The following is a 23,535-nucleotide window of genomic DNA, read 5'->3' as shown; positions in this document are numbered from 1 at the left end:
TGTTAGGCATCGAGTGTGTGGGGTATCTCCTCTGTCCCACTGCTATGGGGTTAAGTCGTCCCGGCTCACCCCCTAGATCTGTGCTGTAAGTGTGGGCAGCGCTACAGGTAGAGTCCGTCAGGTGTTTCCATCACCCCAAGGTGCCGGTGTCAGAAGGTCATCTCTGGGTATAGGATGTAGACGTGTTGGCCCGGTGGGGTGTGGCGTGGTTCAGATTGTCAAAGTAAGAAGCCCGATGTGCTAACATAGCGCTGGGGGAAGGCCCGCGGGGTTCGAAGTCAGCCCCACCTGGAGTGCATCAAACATTTAAACCTGTTAACTACTAACGTGGGTAAGTATACATCACCCAGAGAAGTCCCATCTAAGGTGGCCCAGAGAGGGGCGGGCAGACCCATTGTCCGGTGTATCAGAGCCGACTAGGCCCCGTTGGGAGGGAGAGTCCACAGCGGAATAGTTCATTCCCTCAGGTCGTGCGGATATGCAAGTTGCGACCTTACTCCGCCATAGCTAGGCCACGCCCCCTATGGTCAATTTTGGGTATGTTCGTTTTCTGCGATTTTGCGCGAGATCTCAATTTTAAAGCTTGACATATTTGGTGTCTGTTTACCCAACGTGACCCCATCTTTTATATTTTACCAAAAAATTGGGGTGATAATAAATTTTTCATAACATTTCATAGGGTAACAGTTTTTTTTAAACAAAATTTTGTGTACTTTTTTTTTATATAGTAAAAAGTAAAATCCCCAGTGCTGATTAAATACCACCAAAAGAAAGCTCGCAACGTACCGCAGCGCTGAATACTGAAAAATGGCCTGGACAGGAAGGGGGTGTAACACCCTGGTCTTCAAGTGGTTAATATTTGATATTTGATCAAAACTTTTCTATATATTTTAAAACACACCTTTTATGACTTATTTATATTGGATATTTTTATTGTCACCGTTTATTGATATATAATTACTTATTGTATATTTAACACTTGGCTTTGATGCACTTTAGTAGAGATTGATGACTTCTTTTGCACTGTAAGAGAAATTGATGATTGCATATTGACAGATACTCTTAAATTAGTAGCGGTGTGCATTCTGATTTGTACTCTGTGTTGCCTGACTTGCTCTGATTCCATGGGCCATTGGACTTCCTATCAGCAGACAACTTAAGGAGCATGTATTGCACATTGACAACGCTGCTGCTAATTAAGAGACAGCAGCTTAGCATTGTTGGCTTGCAACAGGAAGTTCTATTTCTGGCAGGATCTTCAAATAAGAAACTTTGCAACAGATTCACAAACATGTATTTCTTAGAAAAACTGTGTACAGCCAAACATTGGAAAACAAATAATAGGGGTTTACATAACCTTTTAGCATTCCCAAGTGGTGACTGTTGAAGTTGAAGTTTCTAATACTTAAACAGGGATTTAATGTTTTTTTTTTCCTTATTATGATAGTGAAAGTGATTGAGATATTTTTTTTTTTTAAATTGACAATTTTTATTTTGAAGGTTACATATAGAAAATACAAAACTTATGACATCATTTGAGGTATCCAGCGCAGTCGACATTTAGCTAAAGACAATTATACATACTTTGTTTTATTGTTCTAGTAAAGCGTAGAAGGTAGGATAATCCCGTCTGCCAATCTACCCTATGGTATATCATACTTATACAGCAAATAACATTTCGTACTAGCTGTTCTTATCTAAACCGTGCTATCTGGCGCATTCCTTTCAGTTATGATGCCTCAACAATTAACCAAACATCTTTATAAAATTGCTAAAACATAGCAGAGAAAAAAGAAAAGAGAGTGAATGTAGGTAAGTAAGTATCTTCCAGGTCAGCAATTTATATGGACTTCATAAGCAACCCATACCAGGGTTAGTCTCCAGGTTTGATCTGCGCATCTCCCTCTATCCGGGTCCATGTCCCCCCTATCTCTGTAGCTGTACACCTAGCGTTTGAAACAGTGCTTTGTAGTTGGTCACGTACAGAGAGTGTATGCTTTTCGTAAGATGAATTCCCCGATATTTAATTTTATCACTTTTCCAGCTAGAGGGGAACATGGTTTGTAGGGTTATCAATTTTGCTGGGGATATATTCAATGAGGGGACTTCGGTTTTGCCTATGTTCAGTTTATAGCCCGACACCATGGAGTAGCTATGGAGTTCCGACTGTACTGTCAGCAGTGACCGTTGAGGGGTCGTCACAGAAAGAATGGTAGAAAGGCATCATGGCACACTCACAAACTAGCATGTAAAACAACTTGTCTCACCACTAAGGACAATGACAGAGGTTTGGATACACGTCTTCTGCAAAGGATGTGTAAGCCGCTCTAAGATATCAAGATATCAAATATCAATAATATCAATAATTACCTTACTGTATAACTGGTAACAAATTGTTGAGTGCGTTTGTCGTTTGTTTTGCGTCACAGAAAGAATGACGTCGTCCGCGAGCAAGGCTAGTTTAAATTGCCGTGTACCTATCTGTACTCCCCCAATATCCTGCGACTCTCGGATCCGTGACGCAAGGGGCTCAATACAGAGAGCATATAGCAGTGGGGACAACGGGCACCCCTGTCTAGTGCCATTGCGTATCTGGAACGGTGTGGAAGTCGCTGTTTTCAGTTTTACAGAGGCCGTGGGAGTGGAGTATAATGCATGAATTGCTCGGGCGAAAGGGCCCCTGATTCCCATATGGGATAATGTTGCATGCAAAAATGGCCAACTAAGCCTGTCAAAAGCTTTTTCGGCGTCCAGACTGATTAACAGCGCTTCCTGCTTTTCCCTATTTACAATGTCTATCAGGTCTACCAGTCTACGGGTGTTATCCCCTGCTTGGTGATTCAACACAAATCCGACCTGATCATTGTGTATGAGTTTCGGCAATATCTGGGCTAGGCGTGTAGCTAATGTTTTTGTAAAAATTTTGAAGTCTGAGTTGAGTAGGGCTATTGGTCTATAATTAGCACACATTTTACCATCCTTATCCGGTTTGGGGAACACCGTTATGTGTGAGGTTAAAAACGACGTCGGGATTGCCTCTCCGTGAAGAAACCCATTAAACATGGTCGTCATATGAGGGAGAAGGGTGTCAATATATGTTTTATAGAATGAGTATGGGTATCCGTCAGGCCCTGGTGACTTGCCTGTGGGCAGTGTACGGATGACATTCCTAAGTTCGTCCGGCGTTATATCTGTGTTTAAGGCTTCCAATGCCTCTGTCGAAACTCTCGGCAGACTACACCTTTCCAGATAGTCCTGAATGCTATCTGCCAAGCGCGCGTCATGCGGGGTAAAGGCAGTGTCTGTAAGATTGTAGAGTTCGGTATAGTAATCCCTAAACACATCAGCTATAACGTCCGGGTGATGTTGCAGTGTGCCCCTAGCGTCTCTAACTGCTGTCAGTCCCCTACCGCTAGCTTCCTCACGTAGCTTACAAGCTAGTATAGTATGTGCCTTGTCACCCCTCTCGTAATACCGTTGCTTTAAGTGAGTCATGGATACTTCAACCTTGTGCGTCAGCAGGTGTCGCAGTCATGTTCTAGTTTGGATTAACCTTCGAAGGAGCAACTTGGATGGTGTTAATACTAGCTTTTGTTCCAGGGCGATTATCTCCCTCTTCAAGCTATTTGTAGTGGCCAACCTGTCTTTTTTGATGTTGGACGCCAGCGCTATGCAATGACCCCGGATCGTGGCTTTATGAGCCTCCCACAGAGTGGAAACTTGAGAGACCGTGCCTTCATTCAATTCAAAGTAGGAGCTAATGGCCCTCTTTATGTCTTGCCTAGGAATTTCATCCTTGAGCAGACTATCATTCAACCTCCAGTGACATTTTTTGATCTGGGTGGGTTCCAAAGTCAGGGTCAGAGCTATTGGTGCATGGTCCGACCATGAGATCACTCCGACCTCTGCCGATTTTATGTTCTGCAGGACTGGGGTATTTACCAAGAAATAGTCAATTCTAGTGTGTGTGTGATGAACCGGGGAGTAGAATGTGAAGAGTTTCTCTGAGGGATGAAGTACTCGCCATGAATCAAACAAAGAGTGTCGTCTTATCAAGCGACGAAAATGACGCGCATTATATTCCGTGGCCTTCGGAGCCCCTTTTCCCAGAGATCCCATGTGGTCCATAACATTTGAGCACGGTAGGTTAAAATCACCCCCAATAATAAGGAAGGTGTGTTCTAAAGTGGCGATTTTATTGAAAACCATGGTAATAAATGATCAAAAAGCAGAACTGTTCCATAAGAGGGTTTTGGATACATCCGCGTTGCACAGTGTCACTCCAGTAAAGACGAGATGCCACCGACCCAGGTCTCCACAATAGGAGGAATCACAGGCTTCAGCGGGGGCGTCTCGGAGTGGAAGCCTCCCGAGGATGTGGCGGTCTGCGAAAAGGGGTGGTAGTATTCACTCCCAAGCCGGTATTCCGCTTTCCGGGAGTGACCTTTTGCCATGTGGTAGGTTCCGGACCCAGTTTCGGTAGAGGGTCCCATCCTATCAGGGCGGGGCAGGCCAATCTTAGGTCTGCGCAGAAAGTAGGTAAGTCCTCTGGAACACGCAGAATAGCGCTTCTCCCATCTCTCCTGGCAGTAAGACTAAAAGGGTACCCCCAGCGATAGGGGATATTGTTGTCTCGTAGTAGTGTCAGCAGTGGCTGTAATAGGCGTCGCTGTTGCAGTGTGTACCATGAGAGGTCTTGGTATATCTGGAGCGGGGCTCCCTCAAAATTTATGTCCTGCAGGTTGCGGGCCTTCCGCAATATTTCCTCTTTAAGTGAATAGTAATGAAGTCTGCAGATGACGTCCCTCGGGGTCGATGATGAGCCCCTATGGCATAGTGCTCTATGAGCCCGATCCAACTCCACCTTTTGTGTTGTAGGGTTCCCAAGGACCGTATTAAACAGTGTCTGCAGCTTGGTGGGGAGATCTTCCTGCCCATCTACTTCCGGTAACCCCTTAATCCTCAGGTTATTCCGGCGACCCCTGTTATCAAGGTCTTCCACTCTGCGTTGCAGCTCTCGAATCTCAAAGGAGTGGTCTACCGATCGAGATTGCAGCTTGTGGACCTCTCTTTTAGTCGTCAGCAGGTCTTCCTCTACTTCCGTCACCTGTTGGGCTAAGTGGCGGAAGTCTTCGCGAAGAGACTGTATTTCAGTTTTACAAGTCATTCTGACTTCTTGTATGAGGAGCTTAAAATCTTCCTTAGTGGGGATGTGTTTAATGTATTCCCTCCATGAAGGATGTTCCACTTCGTCTGGTTCTGTAAAAGATTGGGCCCCTGCTTGATCCCTGTCACAGCTATATGTCAAGTGTTCTGAATCAGCTTGGTGCGGGGTTGATTGCAGCATTGCTGTCTGCAATGATGTTTGCATCACTGTGGACGCTAGATGGCGCTGTGGCTGCGCAGGTGGAGAGCCTTGCTGGAGATGTATATCCAGAGACGAGGTCGGATGGCTTGGGGGAGTCTGTCTACTCGAGCCCCTGGCTTTTGGGCCCCTCTGCGGCCTAGGCGTAATGTCCCGCGGCTGGGCCCCTGCTTTCGGGGTCGAAAGCGGGGGGGTGTCCGGAAGTGGTATCGGGTCTTCCGGGCTCATGGATAAGGCCTCCATTCCCCTTCCCTCATAATCTGGTGCAGGTGGCCCAACCGTCTCTATCTGGGCAGGCGACGGCCATATCGTGGCTTTCCCTTCCCCAGCCCATGTACTCACTCCCTCCTCCGATTTGCCCCCCGAGGGGGATCCGTCCCTGGGTGACATCTGGGATCCGGATGAGGCAGTGGAGAGAGACCGCGACAGGTCCGATCCCTCCTGCAGAGGCTGAGAGTGTGCTGCAGCTTTCGGCCCTCCACGCAGGGTCCCGTGATCCGGCGGCGCCATTTTAACTGACAAGGTCTCCTGTGGGTCGCTCGGATCAAAGAACGATTTGATCGTTTTCTGCGGGGTTTTTTTCAGCTTCGGCGGCTGCTGTGACTTGGAGGACCTGCGGGGTCCATATTTGCCCATGTCGGCTAGTCGGTGTGGCTGCTAGCCTGCAGGTTTAAGTGGTTCCAGCGGAGCTACTAGAAAGCACGTCTGGTTCAGGCGGCCATCAAACCACGTCCCCCATTGAGATATTTTTTAAACACATGCTAGATTTTTTCATGTAGTGTTACAAATGATTTTTAATTCAGCCCATTAGTACCTAGACTTTTACAATGTAAAAAACAGTGAGTAGTTATGATGTGCACCCCTCAGTTAAATTTTATGCAGGAGGAAATTCTAAATGCATAAACCTTAGAAGGTAAAGTAAGCAATGTATGGGTATTTTGCACATATTACTTTTCACTTGGACATTATTTGTTCAACAACAGTATGAATCAGAAGTTTTAAATTAGCTCTATCCATCTTCTTAAACAGGTTTTAAAATGTGGAAGGATTATTTAAAAATATTCTCTCCAGAGCAAAGAATATTGACTAACACATAAATCATTAGTGCTTGGGAACTTTTACCTTTAGGCAACAGTTTGAATAGATTCATTTTGTAGGCCTCCTAAACTCATTAAAAATACATTCACACAGCATATAAAAGTAGTTGTGTATGAAGCTACAATTGCACATTTAATATTTATAGAGTTTGCCTGAGAAGCAGATTACAATGGAGCAAAATATTTGGATCTGTCATCAGATCATTAATTTCAGCAAAAAATATTCCTCTAAGATTATATGTGTATTTAATGTATTTTAGGGTTAATTACATGTAAAAGCCTCCCCAGTGTAGACATTCAAAAGCCCTGAACGTGCTGCTGCATTCTGCTATCTTGGAGGCGATGTCAGCAGCCACAGAAGACTCAACGTTGCCACTCAAGTGACAGTCTATAGCAGTGGGGGTCAACTTACTTGATATATGGGGCCTTAAATGTATTCCCTGACTTCAGTAAAGGGCTTCACATAATATCCAGTGAATGTAATACTACAGATAGCTGTCAAAGGCTGGGGACATGCTTCAGGATATAGTCAGAGACTATGGAATTGCTACTGGAGATGTATATTATAAATGTACTGTGCTCTTAAAGGAGAACTATGGGGTAAGTGTTTTTCCCTATAGTTCTCTTAAGGGTCACAGGAGGACATATACTAGTGTCCTCCCTTGACCCAAAGCTCAGTATATCGCAAGCTACAGCTTGTGATATACTGAGAGCGCTGCAGCCGAGACGGATCCCAACATTACTGTCGAGATCCACCCAGCTGCGTGAATGACAGCTGGCTCTGCCTATCTAGAGGCAGAGCCAGCTGTACCCGCCCCCTCCCCCATCCGTTCCGCCAGTCAGCACTGGAGGACCGGAGTGGGGAGGGGCGGAATCCTTGCAGGGAGCCGTGAGTGACAGTCACGCTGTCTGCAGGGAGATGATCAAGAAGTGAGCGAGCGACGGTATGTGTTCGCTCACTTCCCGATCTATTGAGCCGATGTGTGACAGTTTCACTTGTGTCTTACTATGGTGCAGATACATGAATGAAGCAATGTTATTTACATAATGAGCAGTAAAGATATCTGTCTGTTTTAATGCTGGTCATTGGTACCGGAATTGTATTTGTTTTGTCTTAAAAATGTATACTTCAATAAAAATTGAATATTTAAAAAAAAAATGTTTTAGGCATTATCAATACAGAAGAAATTAAAAACCAAGGTGGGTGAGCAGGAAGCTCTCCAACAGATTGCTGACTTTCTGTCCAGTAATCCTGTAAAATCTACCCACTATAATCTTTCTCTTTTTGCCTATAATTGCATCTTACACAGAGTTTTAGAGCACACAGCAATGAATGTAAAATATTTCAATTCAGGTACATATCTGATACCACCTATAGCATAACTGTAAATGTTAGTATCTCTTTTGTGTAATGCATACAATGTACTGGACTTTAACTAAGCAATAAATGCATTATATTATATTATAAAACATGTTTTCTTTTTACAGAAAAGAGAAAAACTAAAAACTACAAAGCCTCTGAGACTGGAAGGGGAAAGAGATACTCAATGAAACAAAGCCAGGAATATAACATAGAGACAGTTGTGGTTGCTGACCCTGCCATGGTTTCGTATCATGGAGCAGAAGCTACTAGAAAATTTATCCTCACCATCCTAAACATGGTAACTGTGTCTGAACCTATTACCTATAGTTTTGTATACTGTCCTAGTTAACCATAATTAAAAAAGCAACAAAAGGGAAACAGTAAAATGAGTTAGGGAACAGCTAACTATAACCAGGAAATGTTGTGAGTTATAAAGGACAGTACGTTTAGTATAGTCCTTTATATTGATTTTTCTTGCTGCAATGTGTGTGGGCGAATCATTATTATTTACAAATGGTGTGCATAGATCTTCATCACATTTGGGTACAGGTCATATAAACGTTAAGTGTATCTAAACTCAAACACTTAGGGGTCTATTCACAAAGCTGCCATAGGCAGCCGAGTGAACAACTGACCCTAAGTGAAGTGAGCCGAATACTGTTCGGCTATTCACTTCAGGCTTGTACGGCTGATTTCAGCCGTATATTGGCTGAAATAAGCCGCACATCGGGTGGCTTTGGGTCGGCCAAACATGCTCAGCATGTTTGGCCGACCGGAAGTGCAGAAGGAGTTCGACTCGGATCGGCTGTTCGGCTGAGCCGAACCTTCGGCAGGCTACTCGCAGCTGTTCGGCCTATTCTCCTCGATGCCGAACAGCAGTGAGTCAATAGACCTCTGTGGTACCGAGAAGAATAGAAAAACAGTTAAAAGATAGAAAATTATTGGGCGGAGCTAGCAGTGACAGCTAGCTCCGCCCAACTGTTTTCTATCGGCCGGGGCCACCAGCTGTCAGTAGAATTAGAGCTTGTTAGAGCCGGCGGGGATATGAAAGCCGACTCTGCTAAGCTCTCATCCTAATGACAGAACAGTGTCTATGGCGCATCTCTAAGATGCCATGAATGGGCTGGGTGCTGGGGAGAATGTTACTTCATCAGTGGGCACCCATTGGCCCCAGAGGACTTCCGAGAACCTGGAAGTGACTGCAGCAGAGATGGTGACAGTGGAGGACAGAGCTGAGTAGTGGACAGGAAGAATGGTTATTACATATTGTGTTAATAAAATGTAAAGTATAAAGCGGTGTGGCAGAAGCTGTGTTTGTCACTGTGAAAAAGAGGCAAGTAACAGCCTGAGAAATGGTTTTGACAGTGAAAATTTGTCTGAGTCTCCAGAAAAGCTAGCTCAGGCAAGGATTTCAATTAAGGACAGATGGGTTCACTACACAAAGGAGAGAGACTGCAGACAATCAAGACTTTTATGTGCTGTAACAGCAGATTAAAGCGGTGCTAGACCCGCCAATTTAACTGTCTCCCAAAACAGTTATTTTCAAAGCATGCCAACTGTCGAGGTTGCCATTGTACTTATTTCACCTCTCAATTGAACTTTCAAGGCCTAAAATGGCTGGTGTCAAGGTTGACCACATGTGCAGCACCATGGCAACTGCAACTCACAGAGAAGCTAAGATGGAAGCTCCCTTGGATGTAAAGGATAGGAGGCTGTTATGTTCTGACACATGGGGAGTGTGTAACCAGGCCTGTTTGACCTAAACAGAGAGGCAGCAAAGTCAGACTGACTCCTGGGAGTAAAGGGCTGATTTACTAAAGGCAAATAGACCCTTCACTGTGCTAGGGAATTTTCCCTTTGTGAGGAATTTTAGTAAATGAGTTGAATCTCTGCTGACTTCCATCATCAAATCATATGCAAGCAAAAACTCATCACCTACTGCAAATAACATATTTTAAATTAGCATTTTATGTCTGGCCATGTGAACAATCTGTTCATCTAAGAAGAATTTACCATTTTGCATTTAAATATTTTTTTTTATGCCATTCATTGATTTTAATATGAACCTGACAATCCAAATAACTCCCATAATGCAGAATGAACATAAATGGAAAACATTTGTGATCACTTGGATCCAGTGCCTGCCTGCCAGGCTGGGGCTTGCCCTCGGGGCTGGCACCCGATAAAGGTGGATGAGATCCTCGGATTGGGAGGTGGATTTGTTTGGTGTGATCACTTGTGGTTACAGAGTTTTACAACTTTTTTTTTTTACCAACTGATAATCGAGATAAAAATCAGCGCATTTTGTGAATGAGCACAACATCTAAACAACATCTAAACTGTTTCAATAGTTAGGGTTAAAAACAGATGTTTTTGTTGAATATATTCGCAAAAATATGGCAAGCCACACTGCTATATCAAGGCATCTCTGCAAAGCTTGGCCACTAACTCTAGTCTAGCAGAACTCCCTACTCAGGGACACATCAAAAGTCTATACATATAGTTCAATGGTAGCTGAAGAACTCCAGTGTGTATCTACTGTATGTCAAATACAACAAGAACAAAAATGGCACTATGATCAGTCAAATATAGGTAGACACGAGCATACTACACAAAAAAATTATCATAATGCAGCACAAAGTTATGAATGCCAGTGTTACGGAATTTTTATAGTACATATTTTTACCAAAGGAATGAGATAAAACAAATACATTTTCTATTTCTACAGGTGTACAACCTCTTTCAGCACAAAAGTCTAGGTGTACAAATGAATCTTCGGGTTACAAAACTAGTTCTTCTCCATGAGACGCCGGTGAGTGAACATCTTGTTTGTCAGTTAATTAAATCCCACTTGCCTTCTCTTCTATGTGTTTGTCTATGGCGAAATCAACAACATGCAATGAGATTAATATTATGAAAGCTGGCCCTGGTTGTTAATTTAAAATTGGACTTTGAAACCACAGACTTTATGGTTGGGGTGATGAGGACATGTCTAACTTTCACTTGCCCTCTCTTCATTTCCCATGGCAAAGGAAATCCTGCGTGGCCACAATACAGATACAGCTAGGTGTACCTAGCATTACCCCCACTGCAGACATTGCATAGATCAATATGCTAATTGATTCTGCCCTTAAGTTGAAAGAGGAATTCTCTGGGTTTGGTAAATTAAATAATTTTCAGCTAGACATTCAATGTCACCCAAATGCAAAGCCTGTTGCACAGGCAGCACAGACTTCACTATAGTTTGAGGACCGATGTAGAAGAAAAGCTTACTGAATTACAACAGGGTTATATGACTGAACCTTTAGAGGTCCTGCTACCTGGGTTTCTTTATTAGCTGTATTGTCGAAATGATCTGAAATGCTGTTTCTGTCATGAGGAGGTGTGCCTGTAAGACTGTATTTAGAGCATAGCATCCAATTCCCTCTTTTGAAGGTACTCTGCATGAAATGGATGGAAAAAAAGATTTTAGTATACTGGACCTAAAATTGAGCTACCATTAGATTGAGTTTACTTCAGCTTCCAGAGTGTTAGCTAGATTTGTCAGCCATAAAGTCTCTTTTGTTATAAATAACTAATTTTTGGTATATCTTGTGCCCCTGAAGTTTTTCAGCAAGTGAGTCAACAAGTACTGCACAGTTTTGAGGTCTCCCACAATATTCCAGATAATATTAATGCATGGGGCAAAACCAAACAGGAGCATGGTGGGAAATATTGTACAGTACTAGAGTGCTTAGTCAAAGAAAAATAAAATAAAAGCATAAGCAGTGCATCTTTGCAGTACATGCACATGTCGTCATGTTTTATACCTCTAAAGACCTTGGAAGTACAAAAAAAACCTGTTGATCTGACAGAAAGGCACTCAGCTATATGTACTTTTTTGTGGGCTGATAACGTACAGCATTGTTGTGGACAGAGTGGTGTCAGCCCTACCAGTTTTCATTTGCTAAACTGTACACACACTTCCACTCTCTTATTCTCTACAGCATAAAGGCTAATTATTCTGTAATCCAAGATAACAAATAGGAGGGCAGTTTGAGATAACATTGAAAGTGTGCAGAAAGGACAGCTTTTAATTCATGGCAAGATCAGCTGTTTTTTTTTGTTTTTGTTATTATGAAACAGATGTAACAAAATGCGTTTGATGGTATTTTTAACTGGCCAAAAGGCAGACAAGTTGATTGTTAGGGTTTACATACACTTTAAAACCCAGTCCTGTCCTTTAAGAAAATGTTAGACATGTGCGATTCATTTCGTTCCGAATCGAAATTCGGACGAATTTTCGGAAATTCGGACATTCTGATGTATCCTAATTCCGAATTACAGACATAACGAATGCAAACGAATCCGAATTTCCATTTCCGAAATTCGGTAGCGTTAGTACGAACGTTCGTTTAGTTTTCTGTTCTTATTCGTTTCTTATTCGTTTCGTTCGTTGGAGCAAAGTGACATTAGAGAAGGAGAAAAATATTTTTTCCCCCTCAAATGTCACTTTTGCTGCAAACGAACGAACGAAACGAATAAGAACAGAAAACGAAACGAACGTTCGTACTAACGCTACCGAATTTCGTCCGAATCCGAATTCCGAATCCGAATTGATTTTCACACCCGAATCCTGAAAAACGAAATAACACAAATCCGAATTTAAAACGAAACTAAACTAAACGAATTTTTTGGCAGTGCACATGTCTAGAAAATGTCTTATTTCAAATGAATATCACAACTATTATGAACCATGTCCTGTCAGGAAAAGTATTGATCAAGAGGGTTATTAAATAAAAATCTATATCTAATGCCAGAAGACCAACAAATACTGTAGTTTTATCGTGTTGCTAACTGCTAACAGATATAGGAAGTGCTATTGAATCCCTGCAACAATTTAATTGCAAGAGAGGTTTGTGGAAGTGGGATGCCTTTAAACAGCATTTAATGAACTAAATGAACTAAAGAGACGACTCACTCGTGCAATGACTCTGATTTATCTTGATCCAGCTGTATCAACCCAAATTATTGCTGATGTAAGTGGGTTTAGGTGCCATCCTAGTTCACAAATATGCTGGGGATTACAGTCCTATTCAATATACAAGCAGAGCACTGATGTGGAAAGAAGATACTCCCAGACTGGAAAAAGAAAAAACTTTAGCTGATGTTTGGGGATGTGAAAGAGATTTAATGCATATCTTTATGGACTTGATTTTGAAATTGTAACAGATCGCAAGCCATTGGAAGTGATATACTTTTCTTGCTCTAAACCTTCTGCCATAAAAAAGAGGTGGGGGTTTTCGTCTTCTCCCTTATTGAAAAACAAAACATACAAAGATGCATCAGTATTTGTTTAACAGAAAACTCTTTGGATGATGTATACTTCAGTGCATCTGGTTGTTGTACTACAAGCAGGACAAGCACTAAATGAGCTTCAATATTAAACTGTATAGTTGCCAACTGTTCTGATTTACAGGGGTACTCCTCTCCCTCGAGGCAGTAGCATGCATTTCACGCATATCAAGTGCTAGTCACAGCTTGGTTGTTGAATCCTGTTTGGCCTTCTTTACACAATGTTCAGCTTGGGCATATTCCCAGCAAATAATAGTAGTAATGGGACTGGCCTTAGCAAGTCAAGGTAACTGATTTTCACTTTCCTGTGCCAAACTTTCACCTGCCAAATGCCACATTTAATTTTAATTTTAACCTTTAACCTTTAATAGTACACTTAACTCTTGTCGGTGAAATTATGTTTGTGGCACAGCCTATTTGCAAGTTTTACCATAATTGATTTTACAATTGTTAGCTACAGAGCAGAAACTGTGATATCAATTAAATATCCCAGGCTAGCATAATTAATCAATAGTGGCTGCAAGCACTAACTGAATATATGTGTTCTCCCAAAAATTATCTAAAAACTGTGTGCATTTTCTTCTTGAATGGCAAATCAAAATGTCATGAAGAGCTGAATTTTAAAACTAACACTTATCACTGCTCCTCTAATATAATGGCTAGGCATCATTTACAACAAATAACACTGAGCATGTTTATGATAAGCTAGAGTCCTTTTTGGAACAATATGTAAAATTCAACAATGCTTAGCAACCAATCAGAATTTAAATTTCCTGTCAGCTCCATGGCAGCACACGAATGGGTTAACCCCTCCCTCCTCCCCCTAATCAGGATTGTATCTCATAAATTTGCACGAGTCGCCCAGCTAGCTGTTCTTTTTTAATCTATAGGTTATTTTAGCAGAGTGCCTGCCTTGCAAGGATAAAGTTCTTGTGGTCCGCCATCGGCTGGTTGGCGAAGTCCCCTCTGTGATATCCTAAATGGATAGGTATGTGGGAGTCCCTGCTGGCGATCCTCGGGGCAGGCTAGTCAGGTGCAAAGCACTGTGAATTGGCAGCATGGAGAGGCTTGTCTGGATTTCATTGGGTGTTGTTCCCATTTTTGCTCTCTTTTTTTGAGTCAGCACAGGGCTATTGGGCTGGAAACTTGCGGTTTTCGGCCGCAGTTTCGTTTTCAGCGGCGGGGTTGGAGAGTCTCTGATCTCTGGTTCCATCTCCCGCCGCTGAGTGTCCTGAAGTCAGGGTCTTGCCGTTACATGGGGGACGCAGCGGCGTTCCACGGGTCATTGCCGCGATATGGGTGGAGCCTAGAGGCGGAGCCTGGGGGTGGAGGCACCTGTCAGCAGGTATTTATTCTGCTGGGGGCTCTCAATGTGGCTAGATGTGTCTGGTAGCTATTCTCTGCTACCAGTCAGCTCACTCTGTGCTATCCCTGCCTTTAGGTGGGTTGCTGAATAGGCAATAACATTCTGTTTTTGTTAGCCTGGTGGTACTTGATGAGTGGTCTTTTTTACAGCATGCCTCTGGACAAGTCTTCCCCAGCAAAAGATCGCCACTCACACAGAAGGCGGGCACCTGCTTCTTTACATGGATCGCAGGCTAAGGTTAGCGTATATTTTCTTATTATCTTTATAAGATAATAAGAAATTAGGTCCGGGTCTTGGCAGGGCCTTGAGTGGAGATTTAGAAATAGGTCTCCGTCTGTAAATCAGCGGATTTCCTCTGCTCAGCCAGGGCCGTCTCACCATCCGCAACCTCACCCTGAAGGGTGTTGGGTGTGCCCTAATAGGGCCTTGCCAGGGAAGACTGCTTGCCAGGCGTGCTTTATGGACGCCACTAAAGATAGGGATGTGGACACCTCACAGGTCATGTCCATGATGAAGACAGTGTTTCAGGACACCTTGAGGGAGTTTTCTGCTGCTCAAGCGCTGCCGCTTAGCGGACCTAGCCAGACGCCAGCTAGAAGTAGCTAGGCCGGGGCCGCCTGGAACGGTTGACGCCAGTAAGGGCCATTATTCATCTGGTCCCCATTCTGATTCTTCCTCTTCTGAGGATGAGGATGACCAGTTCGAAGGGTTTGATTTTACCCTAGTTCAGCCCTTCGTTAAAGCCATTCGGCAGATGCTTCTTTGGGAGGAGGCTGTAGAACAGCCTGAGAAGAAGAGGCGGTATTTCAAGCATGTTAGGAAAGAAGTGTTGTCATTCCCCTTCATGGATGAAATCAAGGATATTATCCAGGAAGAGTGGGGTCAAGTGGAGAGGAAGGCTTCCTTTCGCAATAGGTTCTCCAAGTTATATCCCTTTTAAAAAGAGGAGTTTAAACACTTGGAAGAGTCCCCTGTCGTGGACACAGCCTTCATGTGGCTAGCGAGGCATGTTACGCTACCTCTGGATGATGCCATCACGTTTAAAGATGTACTGGATCGGAGGGCGGACCTTGATCTTACAAAGATCTACCTTATGGCCGGGGGTACCTGTAAGCCCACTGTTGCTATGGCGGCAACCTCCAAGGCCCTGGAGGCTTGGGTTGACAGTGCAGAGACCGCTGTATCAGAGGATCTCGATAAATCTGAACTCTTGTCTCTAATGCGGAACATCAGGTTGTCCTCCACCTTCTTTGCCGAAGCTTCGGTTGATGTTATCCAGTCCTTAGCCAGAGTGATGTTGTCCGCAGTTCCCGGCAGGAGAGCCTTGTGGCTCAGACCTTGGGTGGCTGATCCCACCTCTAAACAGGGGTGGTGTAAGATACCTTTTGAGTGCCAAACCTTGTTTGGCAATAAACTAGACACTGCAATAGCCAAAGCCACTGACGTTGGCTTATGGAGCCAGACACCTACCGGTGCCTTCTGCGGTCTCGGCAAATTCCACGAGGAGTCTCTCCACATCATGGGCGGCAGTGAATAGAGTGTCCTTGGAGACTGTTTGTAAGGCGGCCTCTTGGGCGTCTCCTCACACATTTATGAATCATAGTTTGGACACGTTCCCGTAGCCAGTTCTCTATCCACGTACACATCATTATTGTGTGGATCCGGGTGCCTTGACTACTGTCGGTTTTGGCCGTTCGGTTATTTCTTCTGCTATGAGTGTATGATTAAAATTTTAACGCATACCCTCCCTGTGTTTTGGGCGAGTTAAATCCCATTCGTGTGCTGCCATGGAGCTGACAGGAAAACAGGAAAATTGTATTTCATACTTACCGTAATTTTCCTTTCCTGTATAGCTCCATGGCAGCACAGGTCCCACCCGATCGGTCGTCTAGTTACAGAACAGCTAGCTGGGCGACTCGTGCAAATTTATAAGATACAATCCTGATTAGGGGGAGGAGGGAGGGGTTAACCCACTCGTGTGCTGCCATGGAGCTAGACAGGAAAGGAAAATTACGGTGAGTATGAAATGCAATTTTCCTGTTTTTACTGTCCTGAATGCTTCAAAGTCAGATCCCATTAGCTGTTAGAGTGTACTATGATGTGCACATCACTATTGCTCTTTGACTACTGAATATGTATTTGTGCTGTTATCCATAATACAACCTGAGCTTCTTTATAGGCAGATATGTACATAGGACACCATGGAGAAAAGATGTTGGAGAGCTTTTGTAAATGGCAGCTTGATGAATTTGGAAAAAAGAATGATGTCCATATGGAGATGTCTACAAGCTGGACAGAAGAATATTCAGCTGTAGATGCTGCAGTTCTTATAACAAGGTATATCTACTGGACATATTTTGGATCTTCATGTGTTTTACCTAATATTGTGGGATTTTACACATTACATTGAGGAATAAACTATACCTAATGCTGGATTTACTATGTGCCAGTAATCACACTTTATCTAAAGTGCCACATTTCAAGGGAAGGCATATTACACCTTTTTCAGGTATTGTCTGTGATAGATGTGTATCATTCCATCCCCCAAGCTTGGACAAATCTATAGGGGCTTACGATAGGGCAAATGTTCTAGAATCCAGGTGATCATGGGACCTTATCATAGCTGCTGCTTCCCCATATATATTTACTGAAAATCCAAAAGCCACATTGGTTTTGAAAAAGGAGATAACCAATGTGTGTAAGGCTTTGTGAAGTTGCCCCCCCCATGTCTTTATATTTCAAAACAAACCCATAGAAAGTTAAAATCCACCAAACATCTGAGCTGTAGTTAGGTGAAACTTTGCCTGACTCATGATAATAAAGATATGACAATTACTATTCAAAATAAAATTTCAGAAAAATAATTTTTAGGGATGCACAGATACTTTTTGAGTACCAGTGCAGATACTTGGCATTTTCATGAGAACTACCAGGGTTGCAGCGGTTGCAGCTGGGACCTGGCTTTGGCACTCCACCACTGTCCTGAAATCATTAGTCTGTATTGTTTTAGAAAAACTATCACATGACAATAAACAAAAATGTATCAGTACTCGTACTTGTAAGTACTCGGCAAGTACCAGCACTCGTACTCGCAAAACTGGTATCTGTGCATCCCTTTATTTATATTTATAAAAACAAAATCGTACATTAAAACAGAGATGTACAAATCCCAAGAGCTCCGTGTGCTCCTTACACATGACAGCTGCCTCCTAAGTTTTGAATTTTTCTCTAGTCTAGTCTTGGAGCTCAAACGTATCGGCACATGTACTTGTACTTGTACCGAGTACTGTACTTGGTATCTGTGCAACCCTAATAATTTTTACAAGAATTGTCTTTTTGGATTTTTTTTATGATTTAAAGCTAATTGTTTTGTTATCCCTGTTGTAGTAACAAAATGTAAATTATAATACTAACCAAATATTTCAAAACCCACCATACGTGAACTATTACCTTTGCAGAGTACAGTAAATCATCCACACGTGGCATTTAATTTTCGGTCCACATATGGCACCCAAATCAGTCTGTTAAGAAGAACAGGGATAAGTCTATAATTTTGCCACTTTACACATCACTGGTTCGGCCTCACCTGAAGTATGCGGTGCAGTTTTGGGCGCCGGTACACAGAGGGGATGTCCTTGAACTGGAGAAAGTCCAGCGAAGGGCAACCAAACTCATCAAAGGGATGGAGGACCAGCGCTATGAGACACGGTTACTAAATTTAAATATGTTCACGCTGGAACTAAGGAGATTAAGGGGGGACATGATTTTCATGTACAAAATGTTCCATAGTCAAAGCAACATTAGCAACAAACTCTTTACGATTAATTCCGTAACAAAGACTAGAGGCTACCACCTGAAACTGGTAGAAAAAAAATTCAAACACAAGGGGCGAAGGGGATTCTTCTCAGTTCGAGCGGTTAGGGTCTGGAACTCGTTGCCACAAGCAGTGATTTCAGCTAATAGTGTGGAATCGTTCAAGAAGCTTTTGGACGATTTCCTGAGAAACGGTAATATACAGGGGTACAAGTACTCCTAAAAACGAGATGACTCGGGGATCTTTACACACACACACACACACACAATAGGTTGGACTTGATGGACAGGTGTCTTTATTCAACCTCAAATACTATGTAACTATGTAACTATGGAGCTAGCTGTCACTGCTAGTTCTGCACAATCTGAATTCATATGAAGGTCTACGGCCATGTCTTCCATTTGCTTTGTGTACAAAGAAAACCAATATAAGTGGTACTACACTCCTGAACATTTACATTCCTTCTTCCCATCTGTTTCACCTTTATGCTGGTGCTGTGGTTCACATCCAGGCTCTTCACTGCACATCTTCTGGATGTGCTCAGTGATTTGACCTTTCTGTAGGATGGCTAAATATGCTTTAGAACAACTTATACAACAACAATTACCTTTTTTTCCCCTTACATTTAATGTTGGGTCTTCCATTTCCGCACCTGTCTAAGTATGATCAGAAATTATCTTTGCACATCTTGACGACGGCAATATGTTTATTTGAAAAAGATTGTATCAAAGCGCTAAAGGTGTAAACTGTGAAGATAATAATGTGAAGATAATAATATTGAATACAATCAAGTATTCAAGTGAAAAATCGAGTGATCAGGTGAAGATAGTAAGTGGAAAGGGGCTGCGTATTTTAACCTCAGCCTAACATATGGTTACATTGATTAAAGGTATCAATAAATGTCTTAAATAAAATTGTATCAAAAGAACTGTGAGAAATGAAAAAAACAAAGAACCTTCTTTGTTTTTTTTCGTTTCTCACAGTTCTTTTGAACCTTCTTTGCTTTTTTTCGTTTCTCACAGTTCTTTTGATACAATTTTATTTAAGACATTTATTGATACCTTTAATCAATTTAACCATATGTTAGGCTGAGGTTAAAATACGCAGCCCCTTTCCACTTACTGTCTTCACCTGATCACTTGATTTTTCACTTGAATACTTGATTGTATTCAATATTATTATCTTCACAGTTTACACCTTTAGTGCTTTGATACAATCTTTTTCGGTTAATTTAAGGAGTTTTCTCCTTTTTTCTTAGCTGCTTTAGGCTTTAATATATTTTAGTTAGTTCCAGAAGCGCAGATTATTTATCTTACATCAATATGTTTAATTGCCTTGCATTGAAAAAGCACTCTTTCTCCATCTAAACTTGAACTTTACTCACGCATAAAAGACGTGCAGAACACGGAACACATAAGAGCTAGACTAAACAACTCTGTTGCTATATATAATAAGGTATGGGAGACTTGGGATGCCTTGGAAGAGAATGGTTTTTAATTTGTGATATATCTCATCCAGCAGGCCCTATCTCTCTCTTTCACTTTAGATTTCCATATACAGACAAACCTTTACCACTTGTTATTGGATGCAGGGTTGAATGACTCCCTAATTTTCCCTAATTTTCTTTCTGTTTCCTTCTCTCCTTTTCTTGCTGTCCCCTCATTCTTTATTACATCCCTTCTCTTTTTCCTTGTTTAATAAGGTGCAGTGGAAGGCTATATTGTTGTGCTACATTGATTTCACTTGTATCCTTCTTGTTCTTTTTGAAATCCTTGATCGATTGTTGCTTAGTCGTTGAGCTGCCCCTATTACTGTGCAGCTAACAAGAGAATTTTTATTTAATAATTTTGCTGAAATTCTTGTATTGGTATTTCTTTTTTTCTGCTTGTCTTGACGAACTGACTGTCCATTCTTTATTGTTCTCTGTTATTATACTATGTTCTTTATTTTAATCTCAATAAAACGTTATTAAAAAAGAAAAAAAATTGACACCACAATGCACTGTGGTACACGTGTTTCCATGTGTTGTGGTGATGCAGGGTAAAATGCAAAGGGGGCCTTACAGTGCTTTCCAGAATAGTTTTCTAATCATAGTGCCTTCTTCTCATTGGTATTTGTATGTACAGAGTCAGTACATGCCTAAAACATATAGTGGCAGGGATACTAAGGGGTCTATTCACTCAGCTGCCAAAGAATCTAGCCGTAGCTTCGGTTGATCCTTTGGCTAGCTTCGGCCCCAGGACCCCTTCGGTTCAGTAGAAATGAAGGGCTGCTGTATGGGCTATTCACTATAAGAATAAACCGAACAGCAGTGAGTAGCCTGCCGGAGGTTCGGCTCAGCCGATCCAGATGTTGGATCAGCTGAGTCGAACTTCTTCTGCACTTCGGGTCGGCCGAACATGCTGAGCATGTTCGGCCGACCCGAAGCCATGCGAAGCAAGCCTGAAGTGAATAGCCGACAGCGTTCGGCTCACTTCGCTACGGGTCCGTTATTCACTCGGCTGCCTATGGCAGCTTAGTGAAGAGACCCCTAAATTTACCTCCATGCATTTTTGCAATCATTCTTTTCTTTATGCTGCTTACACAGAGGCAGGCTATTTCAAATGCCACTGCCTATCCATCTCATACATCTTGACTCTACAGTATCTTGTCACATGCAATTTTACATATTATGTAAAACTCCTGTTTCTCTTGAGTGTTACAGAGGACCTTAGTGGTATAAGTAATGCTTTATGGTATGTAGTTCACATTGTAGTTTGTGCTGAAGTTAACTGTAGTATAAGTGATCTTTGTGAAACCTAGTGCTTATATTATTGTGTGAACAGTGCTTGGAATGTAAGTAACTTGCTTCCCTTTCAGTTGGAATGACACATGGAATGCAGAGTAAATTAAAATAGTATTTCGCTGTAGGTTGTATACAGCTTTAAACCTTGTCAGTGTGATGACCTTTATCTACTTGCTTTGCACATATATAGTTGCTTTTCTGTTTTGACATGTTCAAATCACCGCGCTTTAGTATACATATGTGATATTCGCCTTTTATGAAAAATAGAAAGGTGCAAAATAGTGAGATTACCTTATATATGCTTATATTACACAGCCAAGGATATACTGTTGTTCATATTATGCTTTGCATAAATAATGTATTATAAACCCTGGAACACACATACGCAATGTTACAAATATATTGTATTTCTGAATATTCCCAAATGCTTTATATAAACTAAATTTGCTAGTTATTTGTATTGTCTCTTTCAAACGAAGAGCAAATCTTCTGCATACATACTGTAAAGCCAGATGCTGTGATCAATTGTATGAAATAAGAAGAGGTCCCATTTTTACTTTTGCAGCCCCAAATGTATTTCAGCCATTAAATACAGCTGGCAACACCTTCTTATAAATCCAAATGTTTACTTTTTTGTAGTCTAGGTTGCAATAAATGGTTCTTGTTTTTACTCACTGAGGCATATTAAATCTGTGCAAATGGGTCACATAATTATTACTTGTCAGAAAGTGTTGATTGTAATTAATGTGTGCTTGTTCTTCCTCCATCTAGGACGGATTTCTGCGTCCATAAAGATGAACCATGTGATACAGTTGGTGAGTTTAAATGGAATATTTATTTAAACTGATATATACACAGTGCTAGGTCAAATGCGCTTTTTCCCTTCTCAATGGGGGAGGGAAGCCCATGCACAGAAAAGGCGATAAGGTCTCCTCAGATCGCAGGTACAGGTATAAATCCAGGTGGAAGGAGAAAAAGGACATAGTGCGTAACATCCAATAAATGCAATTTATTAAATAAAAAATGCGTACTCACAATGGTGTAAACAGTACAGGCATTGGGTATTGCTGGATCAGACCAGCAGGGCAAATGTCAGCAAAGCGATAAAAAAACCTGTTCGTCCGGCTCAGCTCAGTGCAGTGACATCAGAAGCTCTGCCCTACGTACGTTACGTCAAAACTAGTGACTTCATCAGGGGTCTATAAGCATATGCTTATAGGAAATGTTGTCGAGAGAGAAATAGAGGTTGCCATTCCTAACTCTCACTTAATTTTTATTTTCTCTTTCCACACTTGTTCCAGGTCTTTAATGTACATTGAAGCCAGTAGATCAGTACAGTAGCCCGGTAGCCATTTTCAGAAGGCGATCAGCAATGGCAGCCTTCATTTTTCTTTCAGAAAAGGTTTCCTTTAAGTGGTGTAGATTCTACTGTCTTGTGACAAACAAGAGCATATGCTAATACATAAACATATCATGCATACAAATTAGATGAATCATATACGCATTTCATTATATATGTTGAGAGGTTTGGAAGTGCATATCTGAAAATTCAATTTGCTATAGAATAAATCACCAAGCTGAGGTTTATACCAGGACAGGCACTAAATTGGAGGCTGAAGAGAGACCATGACGGTAATTGCACGCATACTCGGTATATTGCACTCAAATGCACATTAAATATTCAAAGTCAACCAACTGAATCAGTGTTTCCTATAGTATGTACAGAGGTTTGGCAGCACATACTTGGAAATGATCATCAGTATGGGAATTAATCAAAATGCTGAGACTTAGAGTAGGACATGAAAAGATAGTTTTAAAAAGCTGATAAATAACTAGTATTCATTCACATATGGAAAATATATTTAACTGCCTTAAGGATAAGAGAACAGGTTACTCAAGAAAGTTTATATTTGATGCCTTAATTGTGACTGCACGTTCCCAAATCATAACATTCTTTTGTGGTAAATATAGCTTTTCAGTTTATATCCTCTCATCACAGCTTTAAAATATAGTTTTCTCTTACTGGTATAAAATCGTTGGCCAGCTCCAATCACATTGGGTGCATCCATGCAGGGAATAGAAAAGTTAGCTTTGATGGCAGTTCTATTTTTTAATTCCCTTATTTTAGTTGTATTTCCAAAAGATCATATTCCCAAAGGGGAAGCAAACTACAATAAGTTGTCATTAATATTAACTCATGGGAGAAGGAGTGTAGTCAGCTTGCAATATTAATAAACCAGTTTTAGGGCTTTTTTTTTCTCATCAGCATCTGCGTTCAACCGCACGGCTGCTGGTGTGTGTGTGACTGTACAGTGCTGATGTGCTCGATTGAGCCTCATCGCTTTTTTTTTTTGTTAGAACATTTTTTTTTTACAAGAGGACCTAACAAGCATTAGAAATGAGATAAAGCA

The 23,535-nt window shown here is 41.8% G+C and overlaps 1 protein-coding gene across 1 annotated transcript in view; it reads left to right on the top strand.

Moving 5' to 3' along the window:
• LOC108798122 (A disintegrin and metalloproteinase with thrombospondin motifs 19-like) overlaps positions 1–23,535 on the top strand; it is a gene marked incomplete at its 3' end in the record, with an annotated part of 178,172 nt that overhangs the window by 57,990 nt on the left and 96,647 nt on the right. The window contains exons 4-7 of the mRNA XM_018569844.1: positions 7,951–8,123; positions 10,554–10,637; positions 16,705–16,862; positions 21,896–21,939. Coding sequence (XP_018425346.1) covers positions 7,951–8,123; positions 10,554–10,637; positions 16,705–16,862; positions 21,896–21,939 — 459 coding nt within the window. The remainder of the gene's footprint in view (positions 1–7,950; positions 8,124–10,553; positions 10,638–16,704; positions 16,863–21,895; positions 21,940–23,535) is intronic.

The sequence above is a fragment of the Nanorana parkeri genome, unplaced genomic scaffold, assembly GCF_000935625.1.
Source record: "Nanorana parkeri isolate BGI_ZX_2015 unplaced genomic scaffold, ASM93562v1 scaffold1410, whole genome shotgun sequence".
Taxonomy (NCBI): domain Eukaryota; kingdom Metazoa; phylum Chordata; class Amphibia; order Anura; family Dicroglossidae; genus Nanorana; species Nanorana parkeri.
This window is presented reverse-complemented; position numbering and strand designations above follow the sequence as displayed.